The sequence below is a fragment of the Pogonomyrmex barbatus genome, unplaced genomic scaffold, assembly GCF_055798465.1.
Source record: "Pogonomyrmex barbatus isolate J1 unplaced genomic scaffold, ASM5579846v1 scaffold15, whole genome shotgun sequence".
Taxonomy (NCBI): Eukaryota; Metazoa; Arthropoda; class Insecta; order Hymenoptera; family Formicidae; genus Pogonomyrmex; species Pogonomyrmex barbatus.
In genome coordinates this window covers 5,292,174-5,312,916 of record NW_028297111.1, presented here as the reverse complement: position 1 = coordinate 5,312,916, position 20,743 = coordinate 5,292,174, and the positions used below count along the sequence as shown (strand labels likewise).

The 20,743-nt window shown below is 31.3% G+C and overlaps 2 protein-coding genes and 1 long non-coding RNA gene across 5 annotated transcripts in view; 2 read left to right on the top strand and 1 right to left on the bottom strand.

The window, feature by feature from the left end:
* The window catches only part of LOC148937301 (uncharacterized), a 181,268-nt gene that overhangs the window by 98,364 nt on the left and 62,161 nt on the right, over positions 1–20,743 (bottom strand). The gene's annotated exons all lie outside the window — the stretch shown is intronic.
* The window catches only part of mgl (low-density lipoprotein receptor-related protein megalin), an 83,779-nt gene that overhangs the window by 23,495 nt on the left and 39,541 nt on the right, over positions 1–20,743 (top strand). Inside the window, exon 2 of the mRNA XM_089073740.1 lies at positions 16,941–17,057. Coding sequence (XP_088929866.1) covers positions 16,941–17,057 — 117 coding nt within the window. The remainder of the gene's footprint in view (positions 1–16,940; positions 17,058–20,743) is intronic.
* LOC148937304 (uncharacterized) lies at positions 1,592–9,248 on the top strand. Its single transcript, XM_089073446.1, has 2 exons — positions 1,592–3,006; positions 3,308–9,248. Exon 2 carries the CDS (start codon positions 7,221–7,223, stop codon positions 8,076–8,078), a length of 858 nt encoding a protein of 285 aa, XP_088929572.1. The 5' UTR covers positions 1,592–3,006; positions 3,308–7,220; the 3' UTR covers positions 8,079–9,248.

The following is a 20,743-nucleotide window of genomic DNA, read 5'->3' as shown; positions in this document are numbered from 1 at the left end:
TATTACAAAATAGAACATAATTTAATAAACTATAAATTGAAGAAAATTTAATGACAATTGCGCTTATTAATTTTGTTAAATTAAACTTACTTTTTAACCAGTTACGATGAAATTGTTTAGTTCCATATTGTGTCTGCACAAAGTTTTAATATTTATATTAGTATTTCGTGTGTGTGTGTGTGTGTGTGTGTGTGTGTGTGTGTGTGTGTGTGTGTGTGTGTGTGTGTGTGTGTGTGTGTGTGTGTGTGTGTGTGTGTGTGTGTGTGTGTGTGTGTGTGTGTGTGTGTGTGTGTGTGTGTGTGTGTGTGTGTGTGTGTGTGTGTGTGTGTGTGTGTAGTAGTGATACCCATACTAATGTCATTTTTTGGTATACAAAATTTTTGTTTAACATTTAATATTTGTTTAGTACGTTTAATATTTAGTAGTAACTGATTAATCTACAAAATAATCTCTATCATTATTGATAATCTTTTTCCATCTTTCTGGCAAAAGTTCAATTACTTTTTTGTAAAATAAGGATGATTTAGTAGCAAAGTATTCCACATTTTGGTCCATCTGAAAGATCGAAATCATTGTTCTTAAATTTTTTTAATCCTGACATACAACTCTGATATTCAAGGAACTAGGATAAAGCGGAATTAATAGCATTTGTAGCACTAGTTGCATTGTTACCTTTTTGAAACTCGTAAAACATCAAATGTCTAATATGCACATTATCCATACATTGGCCTTCCATTCTTAATGATACACTCAAATTCTTTGAAAATTTTACAATAAGTACATTAAATGTTAATAAATTTAATTATTATATAGATTATATAGATTGTATGGATTACATAGATTATGTAATAATAAATCACGTTCATGAACAAGATGATAATATTTACTCAATCTGAAAAAGACGACATTTTATTTATGGATACTCTTAATATAATTAGTATAACAATGATGCATTACTAGCCACTTTTCGGAAACATATGTAGCATATCAACATATATATAACATGAAAATTGTATTTATACATAATTTTTAATAGAAAAAAATGTGTGTAAATGTTGGACCGCGCTATGTATAATTCATCACAAACTAAAATATTTGAAACAAAATTGATAAAGAATTTTATTCGTAGTAAATAATATCGAACAATAAATATAATGAAATCAATATTTGATTATATATTTAAAAAATTTTTTTGAATCTTAAAAATTCTAGAATTTTAAAAAAATTTTTCTATTTTTATTAATTACACACACACACGCACGCACGCACGCACGCACGCACGCACGCACGCACGCACGCACGCACGCACGCACGCACGCACGCACGCACGCACGCACGCACGCACGCACGCACGCACGCACGCACGCACGCACGCACGCACGCACGCACGCACGCACGCACGCACGCACGCACGCACGCACGCACGCACGCACGCACGCACGCACGCACGCACGCACGCACGCACGCACGCACGCACGCACGCACGCACGCACGCACGCACGCACGCACGCACGCACACACACACATTCAATGTGTAGCAACATCTTACAATCAATGTTGAAAAGCCAACACAGATTAGGACTGCGATAAGGACTGCGATATTCACTGGCAGCAGCCAGCTGAAGCACAGCTTACATATAAAAAAAAACATCTGCACATCTACATGAAACATTGCAATGTCTCATTAATATATAATATAATATATAATTAATATATTTTTTTCAACATGTGTGCTGTATATAGGTTAATGATTTTAATATAAATATAATTTTTATTTCTTGAAAATAAATCATATTTCTTACTTAAAAAAAACTTTCCTTGTTCCTACTTCTTGTACTATGACAAGTTGAAAAAATGCACTTAACCGACATTATAATTATAAATAATTTTGAAATTATAAAATAAATAATAGAGATAAAATTTAATAAATTAGAAAAATAATAGTTCAGAATAAATAACCAATCAAAATGTAAAGTTAACCGAAATTACTAAAAAAAAAAAGAGAGGAAAGGAAAGAAAAAGGAAAAAATAGTGAAAAAAAAATCAAAGAACTAAACAAAACCATTTATTAGCTATTTTGGATTTAATTCATGTTTCAAACAGCTCATTTTTATTAAAGAAATATTTTGTCATTCAGTTTCTATTATTAAATATAAGTAATAATTCTAGAGAAAAACGAATAAGATCAGATCTTTTATTTATAAACTTAAATGATTGCTATATTCCATTAATATTAAATTTCCACATTTTTACCTTTTTCTTAACTTTCTTTTTAATTTTTTATCAATTCTTCATTACAAATGCTGAAAAGATTATGTTTATATTGCATTCTTTCGGGTACTTTCCTTGCACATACATCCTTTTTCATTCTGAACTTACGATATGTATGCTTATACTGCAAATTTATACGTAAAGAGTTAGCAGTCTAGGAGGTGTATAGAAGCTTATAGGTTAGACTCTTACTAAAGAGTCTCTAATGTTACACTTTCTCTCTAGTCTTTGCTTTTTTATGATAGTCATATATTCATTTTTTTCTACTACTACGTCTGTGCGTACACGCACGCACTGTTTTTTTGTACTTTATATGAGTTTAATTAGAATTTATGAGTTCATTGTGTAACTACATAATCTGGTCATTCCATTGGAATCCTGAGATCCTAAACTCACTGAGGAAGTTCAATTTCAACAGTTTATGGACCCAAATCTTGCAAAAATCGACATCACCAATTTTTAGTATCGTTAACGTTTTAATATCGTTTATTGGTTCGAAAAAAGTGTGATATATCAAGGTGGAGGAAGACAAACATTGTTGTACACTGCAGCTATTTGATGGCTTAAACTACGGTAACTGGAAATTTCGTATGGAAATATTACTGGAAGAACTCGAGCTGAGCGAACACATAAACTCGCAAATTCTGGACAGTGCGGAAGCGACGACATCGACTAAGGAGGCTGCGGAAAGTCATATACTTCATTTATCTAACCTAAAGAAAAGAGACATAAAATGTAAGTCACAAATTGTTCAAAGAATTGCTGAATATGAATTGCTTCACGCTTAGAATATGTCAAAGATAAACAGACAGAGTTTGATATCTGGATAGAAAACGATATTCGAATGTCGAGGTATAGCAAGTCAACTACTTCTAAAAAAAAGATTATTACTAATAATCTAATAAAATTAACACCATTTGTGGAACTATTATCGTCTCACTTTTTAAAATTTGAATTGCTTGTTAGAGAGATTAAGTCTATTGATGCAACTATGGAGACTGACATTATATGCCATCTTTTTTTAACAATGCCACAGAAATATGACGTAGTCGTAACGGCGTTGGAAACATTGTCAAAGGATTCCTTCTGAACAAAAACGAAAAGGAAGTGAAAAATCTGCAAAAAATGAGACGCCCCATTTTACAGCATTTGCATCATCGACAAATAATAATCGGAAAACTAATACACGTGACACAGGAACTAAATCGAAATTTAATTACAAATATTTCAAATGTGAAATAATGAGTCATCGTCGATTTGAATAGAAAATCAAAGCAACCGCAGAGTAGGTACTGGGAAAATGGAAAAAAGAAGAAATAAGCAAATGTTACGATGAACAAATCACCTTCAGTGAGGTTGGATTCTCAGTCATAATCGAAAAGGAGCGATATGAATTCTTGATTCTGAAGCATCGGAGCATCTGACATATTATGAATGCTCTCTAATAAATATTGAAACGTTGAAATAACTGATAAGAATTTGCATCGTTAAAGCAGGTATGTTGCTCATAACAAAAAAAATCGGGGAAATATCCGGTAAGACTATTGTAACCAAAAAGGAGGTTGACACTAGGATTAGGGAAGTTTTTTACGTTTCCGGATTAGAATTTAATCGAATATCGGTGCTGAGACTCGAAGCAAAATTGTTTTCAAGAATGGAGAAAGAAAAATAATAAAAAATAATAATCTTAGCAATCGTAGCAATAGCGTATCAAAATCGAATCTATGAATTAGACGTACACGAATAGTTAAATGTCGCGAATGTCACGATTACAGTAATAAATAAAAATTTCATAAAAGATACAAAATAAATAAGACAACTCATTAAAAAAAGAAAAAAGGAACTACTTATAACCAAATTCGGACTTATGTCCTTTGATTTATGAACCGAACACTTGCACGAGTTAACACTTATGAATTAGCCAAATTGCTTGGAATATGAAACGGTTCTTAAAGGCAGAGTAATAGAAGATAGCAATTTGTAATTACAAAAATTCGTATACTATGATATCGATATTCAAATTAAAAAGAAAATATATATTAGATTTAAATATATATTATATATTTAAAAAAAGAGCGCCGAACCTCAGATGCGAACTGGATTCGCCGGAGCAGTTATCCAATTTTTCGAATTTTTAAAAATTTTTAACTCGAAAACAAACCGCATATTGATAAACGCCGCGATACGTAACTTTTTTTTATCTCAAAAACCACTAAAAAATTAGCATCAAAAAATCGATGAATACTTCTGAGCTTCTTCTTATGAGTAAATAAAATAAAATAAAAAGGAATACCAAAGGGACATATCAACATTAAATATAATTTCATTAGAAATTTGAATAATGAGAACATCATTAAAGTAGTGTATGTTTTTTCCAAACAAAAGATTGATTTTTGATCAAAAGATTAGCCATAATAAAGTTTGAGAAGTTCAAGGATCTGTTTAATTTAAAGTAGCTTTTTCTTTCAAAATTAACAAGATAAAGCTGAGTTTAATTTTTCTTAAATCTTATCTACACAAATTGAAGAAAAGTGTAAACAGGATAATTTGTTTATATTATAAATAGTTAGATGTCCTCCTCTCCTAATTGATATTACGCTTCCTCTCTGGTCTTTGCCTTTTTTTCTGATAGTCATACATTTGTTTTTTTTACTACTACGTCTGTACATACATGCAAGCATCGTTTTTTTTGTATTTATTATATGTATTATATGTATTATATGTATCGTATTATATGATTTTAATTAAAATTTACGAGTTCTTTGTGTAACTACATAATTTGGTTATTCACTCCATTGGAACTTTGAGATCTGAAAGAAGTTTCAATATTTTTGAATATGATATAGAAACTATTTTAGAACATAAAGATTAAAGTAAAAAATGATTGATTTTTTTAGAATATTGACATTCTTCAAAATATTCTTTAGTATTATCATTCGATTCTAAGGAGTATTTAATATATTATTGGGTTGTCGGAAAAGTCATGATATTTTTTCTATGTTTTTCAAAGATCATTTATTTATATAAAGAACAAAGATCAATCAATGATATATTGCTCGTTTCGATAACCTTTTGCTATCTTTCAGTGAGTTTCATAATTTCTCGTTCATAGAAGGACCTGTCTTTATCGGCGAAAAACTGAACAAGATGCTGATTTACAGCTATCTGAATTAAATATTATATCTGAATTAAATGTTATTAAATGTTATGCAAGGAGTTTTGAAAAGAGCGAAACAAGTGGAAGTCTGACAGCGCAAGATCAGATGAATATGATAGGTGTGGCAACATATCCCATTTAAGCTCCAATAATTTTTGACGGGTGGTTTGTGTGTGGTCTCGCATTGTCGTGATGGAACACAACTCCTTTACGATTAACGAGCTCTGAACGTTTCTAGATGGACTCGTTCAAACTCCAATCCAATTGCTGACAGTACATATTCGACTTGATTGTTGGTTCCTTAGTAGGAAAACACCAAAAAACACGACACTTTTAAAATCCTATCACATTGAAAGCATAACCTTCCTCTGATGAATATTTGCTTTTGATCGTCGATGCTTTTGGTCATTTGAGGTGAATCATCACATCGGGACCAAGACCGTTTGCGCACTACATTGTGTAAACAAGCCACTTTTCATCATCAATTATCAATCGCTTTAAAAAAGGATCGTTTTTCTCACGTTTAATGAGCATATCGCAGATATTTATACGCGCCGTCAAATGAATTTCTTTGAGTTCATGAGAAATCCAAATATTGAGTTTGCTTACGTATCCCAGCTTCTTCAGGTGATCGTGAACGCTTGAATGATGGATGTTCAATGTTTCTGCAATCTTTCATGTCGTGTAATGTGAGTTTGACTCAATCAATGCCTTTTGTCTTCATCAACCTCGGTGGGCTTCCCTAACCGAGAAGCATCGTTGAGGTCAAAATCACCAGCACGAAATTTCGTGAATCGTGCCATCGTTGGCACTGACGTTCTGTAGAGCATTGTCATCGTAAATTTTACGCAATTTTTTACAAGCTTGACGCGCGTTCTTCTCTTTACGGAAGTAAAACAGTAATATATGGCGAAAATGCACAGTTTGTTCTTCCATCTTCAACTTGTTATAAAATTTCCAAAACTCAACCAAATTGCTCAATTTTTTTTAGAATGAAGTTCTAAAACTGTCAGCTGTCAAGTGACATAGCAATAACATAGATGCGAATGACTCTAATAATTCCAAAAATGAACTAGCGCCATTTGTTACAAAAATACGTCATGGCTTTTCCGACAACCCAATAACTTTAGTATTCTATTTCTATTTGATTGCTTTCTCCACGCACGCACGCATATGTGTGTGTATGTTTTTATGTATGTGTCAATTATAAATACGTATATTTTTATATATATAATTTATAGAAAAATTTATATATATGTACATATATATATTATAAAAATAACATATTCATAACATATAAATAACAATTCTAACAAATCAATCAATCATAATTATATAAATATTATATATATAAAATATATATATATATATATATATATGTGTGTGTGTGTGTGTATATATAACATATATATGTATATAACATGTATATAACATACTATATATACATATAACATACTATATATAGTATTGTTGCGGCCGTGCGGTATTCCGTTCGGCGCTGCTAAGAAATAATCAATATCAATCGATAAGAGTTCGAATAGAGGATCGGCCCTTGGCAACGCGTCGTTCTCCGACTGTTTTTTAGATTTGACGGCCGGATTCTGCGGTGGCCGGACGCGTTTCTGTACCGTTGGTTTAATAAAGAGCGAGTCTTTCTTAAAACAGTGTTCTTCCTTTCCGAGAGCGCTCCGCCGAGTATCGCGATCACGGGAATTAACGCCGCGAACGCGACAATTTTGGGGGCTCGTCCGGGATCGAATTTTTCGATTCGTGTGTGTGTGTGTAAGAGATAATGGCGGAGCGACAAACAGAAGAGACGGGGACTGGACAGGAAGAGGCGAAAAGTCGGAGAGTAATCTCTGCGAGAAAAAGGGCCTGTACTCGAGCGGAAGGACCGGAGGCGTCTCCGAACTTGGAGGAGATTCTTCGCTTAACGCTGGAGGAGCTTCGCTCTCTGAGGGAGGAGCGCGCTCGTCGAGAGACAGAAACATTTTCAATGCCCGGTCTGCAGGAAGAGATTTCGCAACGTCCGATATCAGGCCAGTCATTTCCTTTTTCAAATTTTAATTCCGACTTGAAACTTAAGCCCGATATTTACGACGGTAGTGTTCCGTTGCGCGAATATCTTACGCAGTTTAATTTAATTGCGCGGGCGAATAATTTGGGAAACGCGAAAAAGGCTGTTGTAATAGCGTCATGTCTCCGAGGAAAAGCGCGTGCGAGTTTGGAAGGGGGCACGGATTTTGAGAACTCTCAATTTGAAAATTTGGTCGCGCGTTTAGAGCTACGTTTTGGAGAAAATTTATCCTCGCAAAATTATTATTATCAATTTACGAATCGAAAACAGAAATTCGGAGAAGATTTAGCTGCATTAGGCTCGGATATCGAGTGTTTATCTCGATTAGCTTATCCTGAATGTTCTCCTGGAGTTCGTGACAAAATTGCTTGTTCTCAATTTGTAGTTGCATTGTCTGATGTGAATGTTAAACAGACATTGCAGCTAGAAGGGTTAACGTCTTTGAGGGCCGCAGTAGAAAGGGCTTTGGCTATTAAAATTATTAGGGAGAATTGTTTAAAAGAGCGGAGAAATTTTGATTTTAAAGAGGTTAAAGATTGCTCGAATTATAAGAGCAATCCTGAAGAATTTTAAGTAGAGATTTTCGGGGCCCGGTTTTCCAATTTCGACATTACTTTTATTTCTTGTTAATTGTTTTGAGTTACTGTGTTCTGTTTTATTTTTCTTTAAGCTTCCTTCCGTCGTGAGAAGCGTCGTGGGGAGATCCTCGAGCCTGAGCTCCAAGCAAGATCTTCAAGCTCGTGTTTCAAATTGAAATGAAGTCTGCCGCCCCCGGTTTTCCGAGTCGTGGTTTTTCCGGGGGACGATGGGCGAATGCCGAGGCAGGGGCTTAGTGTGTCTTTTAGAAAGACGAAAGGGTCCACGACGATTACCCCCACTTTGCCCGAAAAATAGAAGAGAGAAGTGCGCAAAGCTCAAGACGAAGAGTCAAGAGTGAAACGCGCGAGAATTTCAAGAACAAGATTCTTCTGAAGAGTAGAGAAGACTGGGATTGGAAGTAGCGGCGCCCGGTAACCTGAGGCAGCAGCCCAGGGTAGGGCAGGAAGTCGCAGGAGCCCAGAAGTCTTTTCCTAAGAAGAAGTTCTTGAAAGAGGAAGAATTGTCGGGACGACAATTTTATGAAGAGGGGGGCAGTGTTGCGGCCGTGCGGTATTCCGTTCGGCGCTGCTAAGAAATAATCAATATCAATCGATAAGAGTTCGAATAGAGGATCGGCCCTTGGCAACGCGTCGTTCTCCGACTGTTTTTTAAATTTGACGGCCGGATTCTGCGGTGGCCGGACGCGTTTCTGTACCGTTGGTTTAATAAAGAGCGAGTCTTTCTTAAAACAGTGTTCTTCCTTTCCGAGAGCGCTCCGCCGAGTATCGCGATCACGGGAATTAACGCCGCGAACGCGACAGTATATATACAGATTGGACCATTTAAAGCATGATGAATTTTTATCTCAAAAACAAAGCATTATAAAACAAAAACGTTTAGACAAAAATTATTTGGTTTCAAGGGGAACATACGATGGTATCTTTAATTTGTCATTTCATAAACATTTTCAAGTTATTTGAAAGTCGACATTATTTTGTGTAGAAAAGGTAGCAACTTTTGTAGAAACACTTTTCGGATCTTATTTTCGAAGATATTTAACAAAATGATATATCACATATTCTTAGCGTTACCCAAGATCAACAACTAGACATATATAATCAATTCTTTGTATAAAATGAGCGGTCTTGAAAATCGTCGAAAAAAACGCAATGACTTTTTGAACAATCCAATATATATATATATATATATTGGATTATATATATTATATATATATATATATATATATATATATATATTGGATATATATATATATATATATATATATTGGGTTGTTCAAAAAGTCATTGCGTTTTTTTCGATGATTTTCAAGACCGCTCATTTTATACAAAGAATTGATATTAATCAATGATATATTGCCCACTTTGTTCGATGACCTTCTGCCATCTTTCGGTGTATATATACACACACACACACACACACACACACACACACACGCACGCACGCACGCACGCACGCACGCACGCACGCATACACGCACACACACACACACATACACAGTATTCGCCATCGGTTATATCACCTCTGGTATGCAAGTAGAGCTGGTAAAACTGAGTGGAAAAGTCCTGTATCATTTTGCAATTTTCGCAATAATTATCGAATTATTAATTCTTAAAAATGATTTATTAGTCCACCGGCAAATGCAAGCGAGCGGTAAGATAGGCGCGTGAGGAATTGTTTACTTCAAGCGGCAATAGTTATAGCTAATATATTGAAGAAAACAATTCCTCGCGTGCATAGCAACGATGATCGCCGGGCGGGAATATCTTACCATTCGCTTGTATTTGCCGGTGGGCCGGGCTAATACGATCATTTTTAAGAATTAATAATTCGATAATTATCGCAAAAATTGCAAAATGATACAGGACTTTTCTATTCAGTTTTACCAGCTCTACCTACACACGAGAGATGGTATGGCCGATGCTGGACACCCTGTACATATTCTGTATATTAAGGCGTCACATAAAATATTACAAAATGTTTTCTCCGAAACTATTATATTAGACTAAAACATAACAAGGAAAATCTTTATATAGTTTTAATGATTTGTTTGAGCCTTTTAAATAACAGAATCCAAAAAGTAGCAAGAAAAGACTTGTACTAATTTTTTAAAATAAAATTATATGATTCTTTTATAATATAATTTTTCTAATTATTCTGCATTTATATATTCTGAAATAATATTAAGATAAGTTATCAAGGAATTAATAATTCACGAGATATTTTATATTTTGTATTTTATTCTAGCATATTTGATATAAAAAAATGTATTGTAAATTATAAATTCTTTTATAACATGAATTATAGATTTTTTGATAACTATATCTTACTTAATACTTATATGCAAAATAAAAAATTACATAATTTCATTTAAAAATATGGGATACTGTTTCTTTGCATTTTTCTGACAGAATCAATAGTGTCTGTCCATATTAAAGGGCACTAAAAAACATAGAAACTGCAAAAAGAATTTCCTCTTTATTAATAAATTCGGCGAAAACGTATATCTTGTAATATTTTATATAATACACTCTATAATTAATATAATAAATTAATGTAAACTTAATACTATATTTTAATATTATATAATTATATAATTTAAAAATATTAGAACATGTTAATACAAATAATATATATAGGAAAATATAAAAACATATATAAAGTTGTAAATATATATATATATATATATTTTTTTTTAATATTTAAAAATAATATCGCGAACGCTTCTATAAGAAATTATAAACATATATCTTAATATAATAAAGATGATTATTATTGAAATCGCCGACCTTCAACTATAATATCTTTGCTTATCTGGCATATAGAGCAAAGATAAAGAGATTTTTTTTTATTCAACAAATTTTCGCGATATTGATTAAGCTCATTAAAAATCCAATCACTTGTTTAATTGTTACTATGATACGATAAATGCGCCTCTGTGAATTGGTTGTTTTGCGTAATAAATATATATACGTGTGCTTTAATTTATCCCAATAAATAATTGCATTGATAATGACGCGAGAATACAACCTTGCCTTTCACGATGATTTAATAATCAGATTTGTCTCATTCGTCTCTGTGGGCAGCCCCTCGAGGCTCTCTCTCTCTCTTTCTCTTACGATGCTCCGACCGATAAGCAAAACTGCATTATATTTGACTTAAACGATCGGTTGAACGATACTTGAGGTCAATATAAATTATTTTTTAGCCTGATACGGACTAAGATTGACAAATCTACTCGGCAAAACTACTCTTTTCTTTCCTTGACACCCGGTCGCTCTTAGCAAGACCTCTCGACCCGCTACGCGACCTGTCTTATGTATAACGTTGCATCGCGATGTGTCGACGCAACGGTACATGTTGCTATTGCAACGTCTGGTACGAACAATGCTGCTGAAAAAGCATCCGCCTCTCACGCAAGCGCGAAGGTGAACGTCGCACTGCGTGCCGATGTCATAGGACAAGCGTCGACATACTTGATACATTACTTAACAATACATTATATCAGTGCTAAAGCCCGTTGCAAAGCACCTGCGAGTATAGCAAGGCGATAGCATAGCGAGCATAGCGAGATGATGCCGATTGATTAATGACAAATTATCAACGAATACATCAACGCTTGTTTCTGATTGTTTCTTTGTCGGGCGCATTGTTATACATTTATAATGCATTTATATTTCTGCAATAATATCGATTTATCGATTTACAATGTTGCGCGATTATAAATTAAAACAATTATTTAATTGGAGTTGATAGTCAGTTATTGCTAATTTAATTATGAAGTGTAATCAAGTAATATATAAAGAATGAAGTAGAATGATTTCAAAGACCTTTATTTCAATGACCTATTATTATGATGATAAATTTAATCTATCTTCTTCTTAAAATAATCTTGAAAATAATACACACACACACACACACACACACACACACACACAGACAGCATACACAATTTTAAGGCTCGGCTCTCTCGCTGCAGCCATATGTCAGATGTCAGAAGCGAGAAATAACATGTAAAAAGTTTCTTGCGTCGTATAGTTTTATTTTGTACTTTTCTCTTCAGAATATGATATTTTTGTTTTCTTAAAACTTGTAAAAAATACAAGAAACTAAAATAAGTGTCCAATAAATTACGTAAAAATGTACAATAATTCTTGAAATAATGGTACATCGCTCAACTATTAGAAACAACTAGATCTAGTTATCTGGTGATTTCTAATGGCTGAACGGTGTACTATTATTTCAAGAATTATTTTACACTTTTACGTGATCTATTGGACAGATATCTTACTTTCTATAAGTATTTTTTACAAGTTTTAAGAATATGAAAATATAATATTCTGAAGGGAAAAGTACAAAATAAAGCTATACGACGCAAGAAACTTTTTACATGTCATTTCTCATCTGTGACTTCACATAACCCATGTCGCGCCTCAAGAGAACCGAGTTTTAATAACCAGTTCTAAATAATTCCATATATACCTTTGTAATAAGTTATGGTGATATATAGTGTATATATATATATGTATATATATATATATATATATATATATATATATTCATAGATCTTATTTATTTTTTAATTTTCCTAAATTGTTCTTATCGAAATGTTGAAATGCTTGATATAGTCATGCTTCATATAGTTCGATGATAAATTTTAATAAGTAGCCAAGCTCATATAACAATTTCTTATTTCTCAGAAATCTGTATATTGTTTGGTTTGAATCTTCATAAAGAAAAGAATATTTAAAAGAATGTAATAAAAGAACTATTTTGTGAGCTTGCTCAAGCAATACGCATTAAAAAATTTGATGCATTTTATTTTTCAATAAGATACCGTTCGAATATTGAGTGAAGCGAATACAAAAATTAAAAAATATTTACTTTAAGATTGATTGTGCGAATAATGCTGTTTTTCTCCTATACTGTTTAGTGTAGTATCTAACTATTCACAAAGATCGGATCTGTATAATATGAAAATATCTCAAAAAAAGTCTCGAACACGCGTATATCGCGGGCGAGTATCGCTATCCGTCTTCGGTATTTGCATTCCTACTCCGCAATGCACATTCCCTCCCGACTGTTGTCGGTACTCTGTTCGTACCAGGCCGCACAGCCTGGCACGAACACTGCATTTCCAAGCTGGGGCCACTTCCTCTCCTCTGCTCTCCTCTCCAGTACCATCAGCGTCTTTCTCTCCTACTCTCATTTGTCTCCCTCTCCCTAATTGACAACCGCTCCTCACCTCTCCACAGCTTCTCTTTCCCTCTTTTTCTTCATCTCTTTTCTAGTCGTCTCGTCTCTTCTCTCGCAATGATGAAGCACCCACATACACAGAACGCGGCTTACTTACACAGCTAAACTCTTACCTCCTTCATGCGCTCCTCACTTTCCTTCCAGCGGATTCAGTGATTTGCGGTTCGTTTCTGAACAAATGTTGCTCTCTGAACAAATGGTAAATGATCAATCGATATGTATCATCGCGAATATTGATTGTTTATTTACAGAAAGGCAGAAAATTGTAAAGAATGTCGTTTTGAAAAATTGATTGTAAGTTTCTAAAAGGTTTTAGAAATAGGCAAAATTTTTTTTCTGAAATTTCTCAGAAATAAATAATATTGCAATCTTTTTACCTTTTTTTATTAACTTCAGCGATTTATCGATTTTACTGAATTAGAGTGAAATGATAATTGAAATATAACTTGAAAAATTGATAATCCGCGTCGTGAGAAGTTTCAGAACACATGTAAATGCCTTTGTCTATTTGAATATCTGAAAAGAATTCTATTCCAAAGAAAAATTTTATCCAACGATATTTTCTATTTACATATATATCACTTTTCATCCAAGCATGACCGATTTTTTTTAAACATTAATCACAATACTGTCAGCCGATTGTAGCACAGTGATCGTAGGATCGCTTTCTCGTCCAAGGACAATGATATCAAGGATTCTCCTGTAATGAGAAAGTCTCCATAAACGAGTCTCGATTGCTGTTGCTGTATGATAAGTCCTTTTAAAGAAGATCTTTTTTTCTTTCAAAATACTTGGAAATATACTTGGAAATAAACGCATAAATATAATGAAAGAAAGCTCATTAACTCGAATAGGACAATTAAAGATTATTTTTCTTTATTCAGAAAGTTATAATGAGCAGAAATTCAGATAGTAACTGTAGATTTTTTAGGATCCAATCTGAAAACAGAAAATATTATCAATAGTTTCATATTATCATAATTATTGATTCATCTTAATTATTTAAATTTTTATCGTTATTACATTATTGCAGTTGTGAGATTATTGTAATTATCTTACATTATTTCATTTTTCTTTACAAAATATGAAATGTCAACTTCATATTAGTTAAATATAGTAGTACATAAAGTTATTTTAAAAATTTTGTTAAAGTTATAACTAATTTAAGTTCATTACTTCGAGTTATAGTTAATTCAACTTCAATGTTTCGAAATTAGAGTTTCTTATTATAGTATATAATAATTATCTTGTATTTTGATTATTGTTTGGATGGAAATAGCAACAAAAATGCATCGGCAAAGAGTTATATTCTTAAAAAAATGTAAATTACCGTAAATTATTCGGATTTCTTTGTAAAGTTGACATCTCAATGGAAGCTAAGTTTATTATTATCATTATTAATAATTCATATATAATTTATAATAATTCATAATTAATATTATTGTTAATAATTTACATTACGCATCATCGTCTAATCTCGTTATAAAAACAGCCATATTCGAATATCAATATGTATTTGCATAACGATGCTTATGAAAAATCTCGCGTCATTGTACATAAATCGCGATATTTCTTCCATCAATGAACAAAAATCATCTGGAGATAAAAAAAATCTGGAGATTATGAGATACAAGACAAGGTTCTTTATTATAGTTCATTTTCTTATCCCGTCTCACGGATGCTACGCAACAAATTTCAAAACATAAATTTCAAAACATCTTTATATGCCTGTTTGAATACGCATATAAATTTTTCGTGTATTTTTGCTTTTTCAAGAAATTATTTGAATATTTGCAGAAAAATACAACATTTGATTTTACGTCAAATATTTTATAAATACGATTTTGAAAAGACTTTTGCTCTTACAACTTGCGTAATCATTTAATTTAGATTTATTTTCTGTAGTTATATAACAAAGGATGGAATATGCCGTAATTATGAAGACGAATGTTCGTAATCTTAATTTTTATTCACTAATTTAGCATCACTGGAATAATATTTTGAATATTTTTGTCTTTCGATTATTTTAAACAAAGCAAAAAAAAATATAATCAAAATGCTGTTAATTGACACATCTCCCAATTGATTTCATTATCAATCATAGTGTTATTATGTTGAACCTTATTAATTAATATTAATATAAACTTTTTATGATACAAACTTTTTAATAATTATTCATAATACACATATTTTTAGCAAAAATAACTGATTAGTCTTTCATTAAGAATGAAAAATGTTTATAGGTAATTAAGAGGAATAAATTAAATTTTGCATGCTATATTCTTATCGTATGATACTTAAACAACATGATCTGTGTGTTATTATTTTTTATTATTTTTATTTTTATATTTGATTGAAGAGAAAAGATTGAATTGTTAGAAATTTTATCTAATCAAAAAATTGATCGTTGAAATATTATTATTTTATTTAGAAACAAAATGTCTTTTATACATCCAAATTAAATTAAATGTCTTTATATACATTATTAAATGTCTTAATATACATCTAAATGGTAATTCTTTCGAAATAAATAATTTGTTCAAAATAAATATGTCCATATCTATTAAATTAAAAAGTTCATGGAGTTACAAACTGAAAATGTAGATTTAAGATTACTTTTGACAAATTCTTTTGGCAGTGTCATAGAAATGAGATTTTTGTGTCACCACTGTGTGAAAAAAAAATTTCTTTGATTTCGATATGATTTTAATATTAAGACTTTTGAGGTCGCTTGATCTGAATATGTTATCGGAATTTCCAAAATTCACAATGATGAATTCAATATGGCGAATTAAAATTTGAAAAATAATTGGATTCTTATAAAAATGATTATCTTAAGGTTTCCAAAGTCGCTGAATCTGAATATGATATTAGAATTTCAAAATTCAAAATGATGGGTCCAATATGATGGATAAAAGTTTGAAAAAATATATTTTTTCTATATTTGGATTCAGTGGCCTCAAAAATCAATTTCATCAATTTCATTTCATAAATTATACAAGGATAAATTGATTTTTTTTTAGATGTGCATATATACTACAGACACACCGGTAGCATATTTTTTTTCATGTCTTTTGCTATATATACTGTGAAGAGATTAATTCGACATAGTTAAGCGAAGAAGAAACAGTTATTTAAATACAGTTTTCTGAATACAATTATTGTAAGAAAATTGACAGTAAAACATGGCAGTCAAATTAAAAATAATAAATAATTGTTCTTCGACATGCTAATAATTGATCCTTGATAATTTCATTTTACGCATATTCTATGCTAATATGTAACGACATCTGAAATTCCTGAAGTCTGGAAAGTTTCTTACGGCGTAATTGTCTTCAATTGTGCTTCAATATCTCAGAGACACCGCGGGCAAAGTGATGAAATGATCGTCACGCGAAAGTTCATCGAATGAGGAGATTCGCTCAAAATAAAAAAAAGAAAGATCGAGAAGAATCCTACCTTCTATAATGGTTACACCTAGAAACAACAGTTTCCCGGCGGCAGGCATTGAACCTTTCACCTATCACGGCAGCAATATTGCTTCTCGGCCAATCCTTTCATGTTCTATGTTTTCTGTTACAGGCGATGGTTGCGGAAATAACATGTTCAGGTGCAACGATGGCAAATGTATACAGTCGATCCTAGTGTGTGATTACCGTGGGGACTGCGACGACAACAGCGATGAAATGCAATCGTGTCGTAAGCATTCTGTCCAAGTTTCATTAACTTTAAAAAATAATTAAACTTAGGCACAAGTTAGTCACAAGCATGTCATTGTGTCTCACAGTACGATTGATTATGCGGGGTATTTTTTAATATAAAATATTCAGTAATTTCACACATACATACTATTATTTTTACAATACAAAATGATTAATCTCGATTAAAAAATACATACACAATTCTGAAAATGAAACTAATGCATGTTGACGCTCATTTTTAGCGTTAAAATAAGTCACGTAATCAAAGTTATGAAATTTGAACTTTTGATCATATGTTCTGCATAAAAAGATATCGTTAAAAAAATTATAGTTTTTTAAACATCTTTTCAATTAATTGATTGATCTAAAAATCGCTACTTATGATTATTGTATGCAATATTATTAACATTATTTATATAATTATTTTTAAAAAACGTTTTTTGAAAAATATGATATTTTACATTAAGTCCATAATTTATAAGTTTGAAATTAAGAAAATTGTTTTATATATATAAATTGTCATTTTATGATACATTTTATTTATAATAAAAATTTAATTAAATAAGGAAAATTTCTTTATATATATAAAAGAAACTGAAGCTTTCTATCATATATGTATAAAAGATATATATGTATAAAAAGTCTTTCTTCATTATCATTAGTGTACGTTTAATTTTATTGTTGCATTAGCTTTCTAGCTTGACAATAATGTATATACTTTGATAAAACAGTTAGAATTTTAATGAAACTTTGATGGAGCATGTCTTCATACGTGAATTTAAATCGAGAAAATATCTTCTATTTGTTTTGATGAATAATTAATAATGAAGTGCTTCGTTAAATAATAATAAAGGGATGCGTATATAACCCGTATCCGTTAGCCTCATTACAACTCAAATGAAAGAATTTTCAGAATAGAGATATATCGTTTTCATTCAGTGCTCTTGGTTGGCAGGTAGATTTATGACTTTAAGGACCTCCCCTCCCCAGAACATACGTGCACAAAGTCACCTTTGTATACTATAATAATGCCATAATTATGATACCATTAAAAACTGAGAAAAAGATTAAAAAATGAATCCTTAATTTTAAGTTGATATCAAGATAAAAATAAGATAAAGTCTATTAAATTAAAATTTTATAAGACATATTGAATTTTCTGGGATTGTCCGGAATTGTATTAATTGATATGTCCGAAAACGCTTAACGTAATTATGACTGTGGTTTTTTGGAATGGCCGATTTTTGATACATTTTTCCTGTTTATGAACAAAATGGAATTGATAGAAACTATGTACGGTTTACAATAAATCTCATGCCGGAAGTATTCAACGAAAATTCCGAGGCTTCCTCTCGGAAATGCTTAATCTCTTTGTCCAATATTTTTTTTCCATGCGACTGATTATATGATCGCTTTTGTGATTCTTTTCTTATTGTTGGATTTACATTACAGGAAGTGCAATTCAATTTGTGTTATTTTTCCATGTGCGCAAGAACAATTAATATTTTTTCAACATTTTAAAGCGGAAAGAAAGAACCAGTTAGTGATTAACAAAAAAATGCAAATTTTGACGTTTAAAATATTTATTTGAAAATCAATAAATAAAAATATAAAAATAAAAATAAAATCTTTGACTTTTAAAAAAACTTTTTAAGAAAGAAGATCTTTAAAAAGATTTTCTTTCTTGACGTTATTGTAGCGTTGAAAGAGATAATGTTTGGTTCTGTGATTTTTTTTCATCATTTTGTACTTCTGCTATTCAGACTGCATTCCGATATTCACTGCCAGTAGTGGCTGTGAGTATCATTCAAAAATATACTACAGTAAATACAGTAAACTTTTGACGAGTTTATGAAAGCATGTAACGTCATAGATCACGTCGTCACTTTCTGCTTTCGTTACTGCGACTGACGAGATAAGGCATTTGCAGAATAGAAAGATGGCGGTTATGCAAAAAGTAACTTTTGAGAATGTCTCATTTTATGTATAATATACGTATTCTGTATATATTAAATATTAAATTTATATATAATTTATTTATCGAAAATTTTATTATTAAATTTTATTATTAAATTTTTTTATTAAAATCACTGTCTGTTAAAGAATTAACTACATCTAATTACATCTACTACTATATAATTTTTACAGCGTGGTGTTAAATATTTCTTATTAAATAATATATTTTCATCTTCTTTGTCTGTAGAATCATTTGATTTCGATGAATCAAATAATTTTATAGATTGAATTAAAATTGTAGTTGTTAATATTATTATTATTTATTATTATAGTTATGTATGTACATTTAGTCATCTAACAAGGGAAATATCGGAAATATCCCCCCGATTTTAATGAGCTTCGAGTATGTTAAAATATGGACAGAAATAAGGGACACATTTTTTTATTTGCGTTTTTGAACATTAACGGGATGAAACCACCCCTTGAAAAAAATCGGTTTTTTTCTTCCTGGGTAAATATCGTCCAAATCGTTAAAGATATCAAAAAATGTTTTAAACAAAAGTTTTACGGCTGCAAATGCACTTTACAACGACGTATTTGAATTTTTCAAAAATGTTACATTTTTGAGCCCCTCCATCCCCTCCCCTAATTTTCAAAAATTTTTAAATTTTTATAAAGACATGAATTTAAGAGCATTTCATGCTGAACGGTATATAATAAAGTCATTTTCCGAAATTGCATTTTTGCGAAATAAACGAGAAATACCTCTATATACCCGCTCCATACGTATTCGTCTCATATCGCGTTGGCTGCGCGGAACAACGTTAAAGGTGAATATGACGCAGTTCGTCAGTACAGTGCAACAATAATGATTGAAATAAGAGCTTTTTAATACTTTTTTAATATTTGTTTTATACTTTTCAAAACTTATTTTATACTTTTTGTTATAATAATAATAATTTTCAGAGCAAAATTGTATCAGACAGCTCGTATAAATTAACAAGAGGAAAGAAAGGCCAGTGAATAAGCGAAAACGAAGTGATGTGATAAAAACAAATTCGAATAAACAATATTTATTGTAAAAATAACAATTAGCAGAATTACTCTCAATATAAATTTGATATTGTCCATTTCGGCTTTGCGGAGCCTTCTTCAGCAATTTTTCTTAACAAAAGCGATAAAAAACGAAGGAAAATTGAAAATGCATAAAAATGCTGGTTCGATGAAATTATAGAACACACATTTAGATTAAAGCGTAAATAGATAAAAGATGAAAAATGTGAAAAATATAATAATAATTATAAGAGTGAAATTAAGAGTTAACAGTCAGACGCATAAGTTTTTATGCATTTAAATTTCCCTTCGTTTTTTATCATTTTTGCTGAAGAATTGCTGAAGAAGGCTCGGTGATTGAAGGTGACACTGCTAATTATTGTTTTTACAATAAATATTGTTTACTCGAATTTGTCTTTGTCACGTCATTTCATTTTCGCTTGTTCATTGGCCTCTCTTTTCTTTTATTAATAATCATAAGCATAATCATAATTTTAATAATAATACTGGATTTATTAAACAATATTCAAATATTTTTGATGATATATCAAAGAATGTATGCAGTACCGTGGACAATTAAAAACAAGTTACAAATAAAGAAATGATTATTTTTATAAAATATCGTTCATTTAATTTTAGTCATACGACAGCTATTCTAGTGCTTACGGTAGCTAT

Bases quoted from the DNA above. Each gene is read 5' to 3' on its own strand.
- LOC148937304 (XM_089073446.1), top strand. From the start codon at position 7,221: ATGGCGGAGCGACAAACAGAAGAGACGGGGACTGGACAGGAAGAGGCG.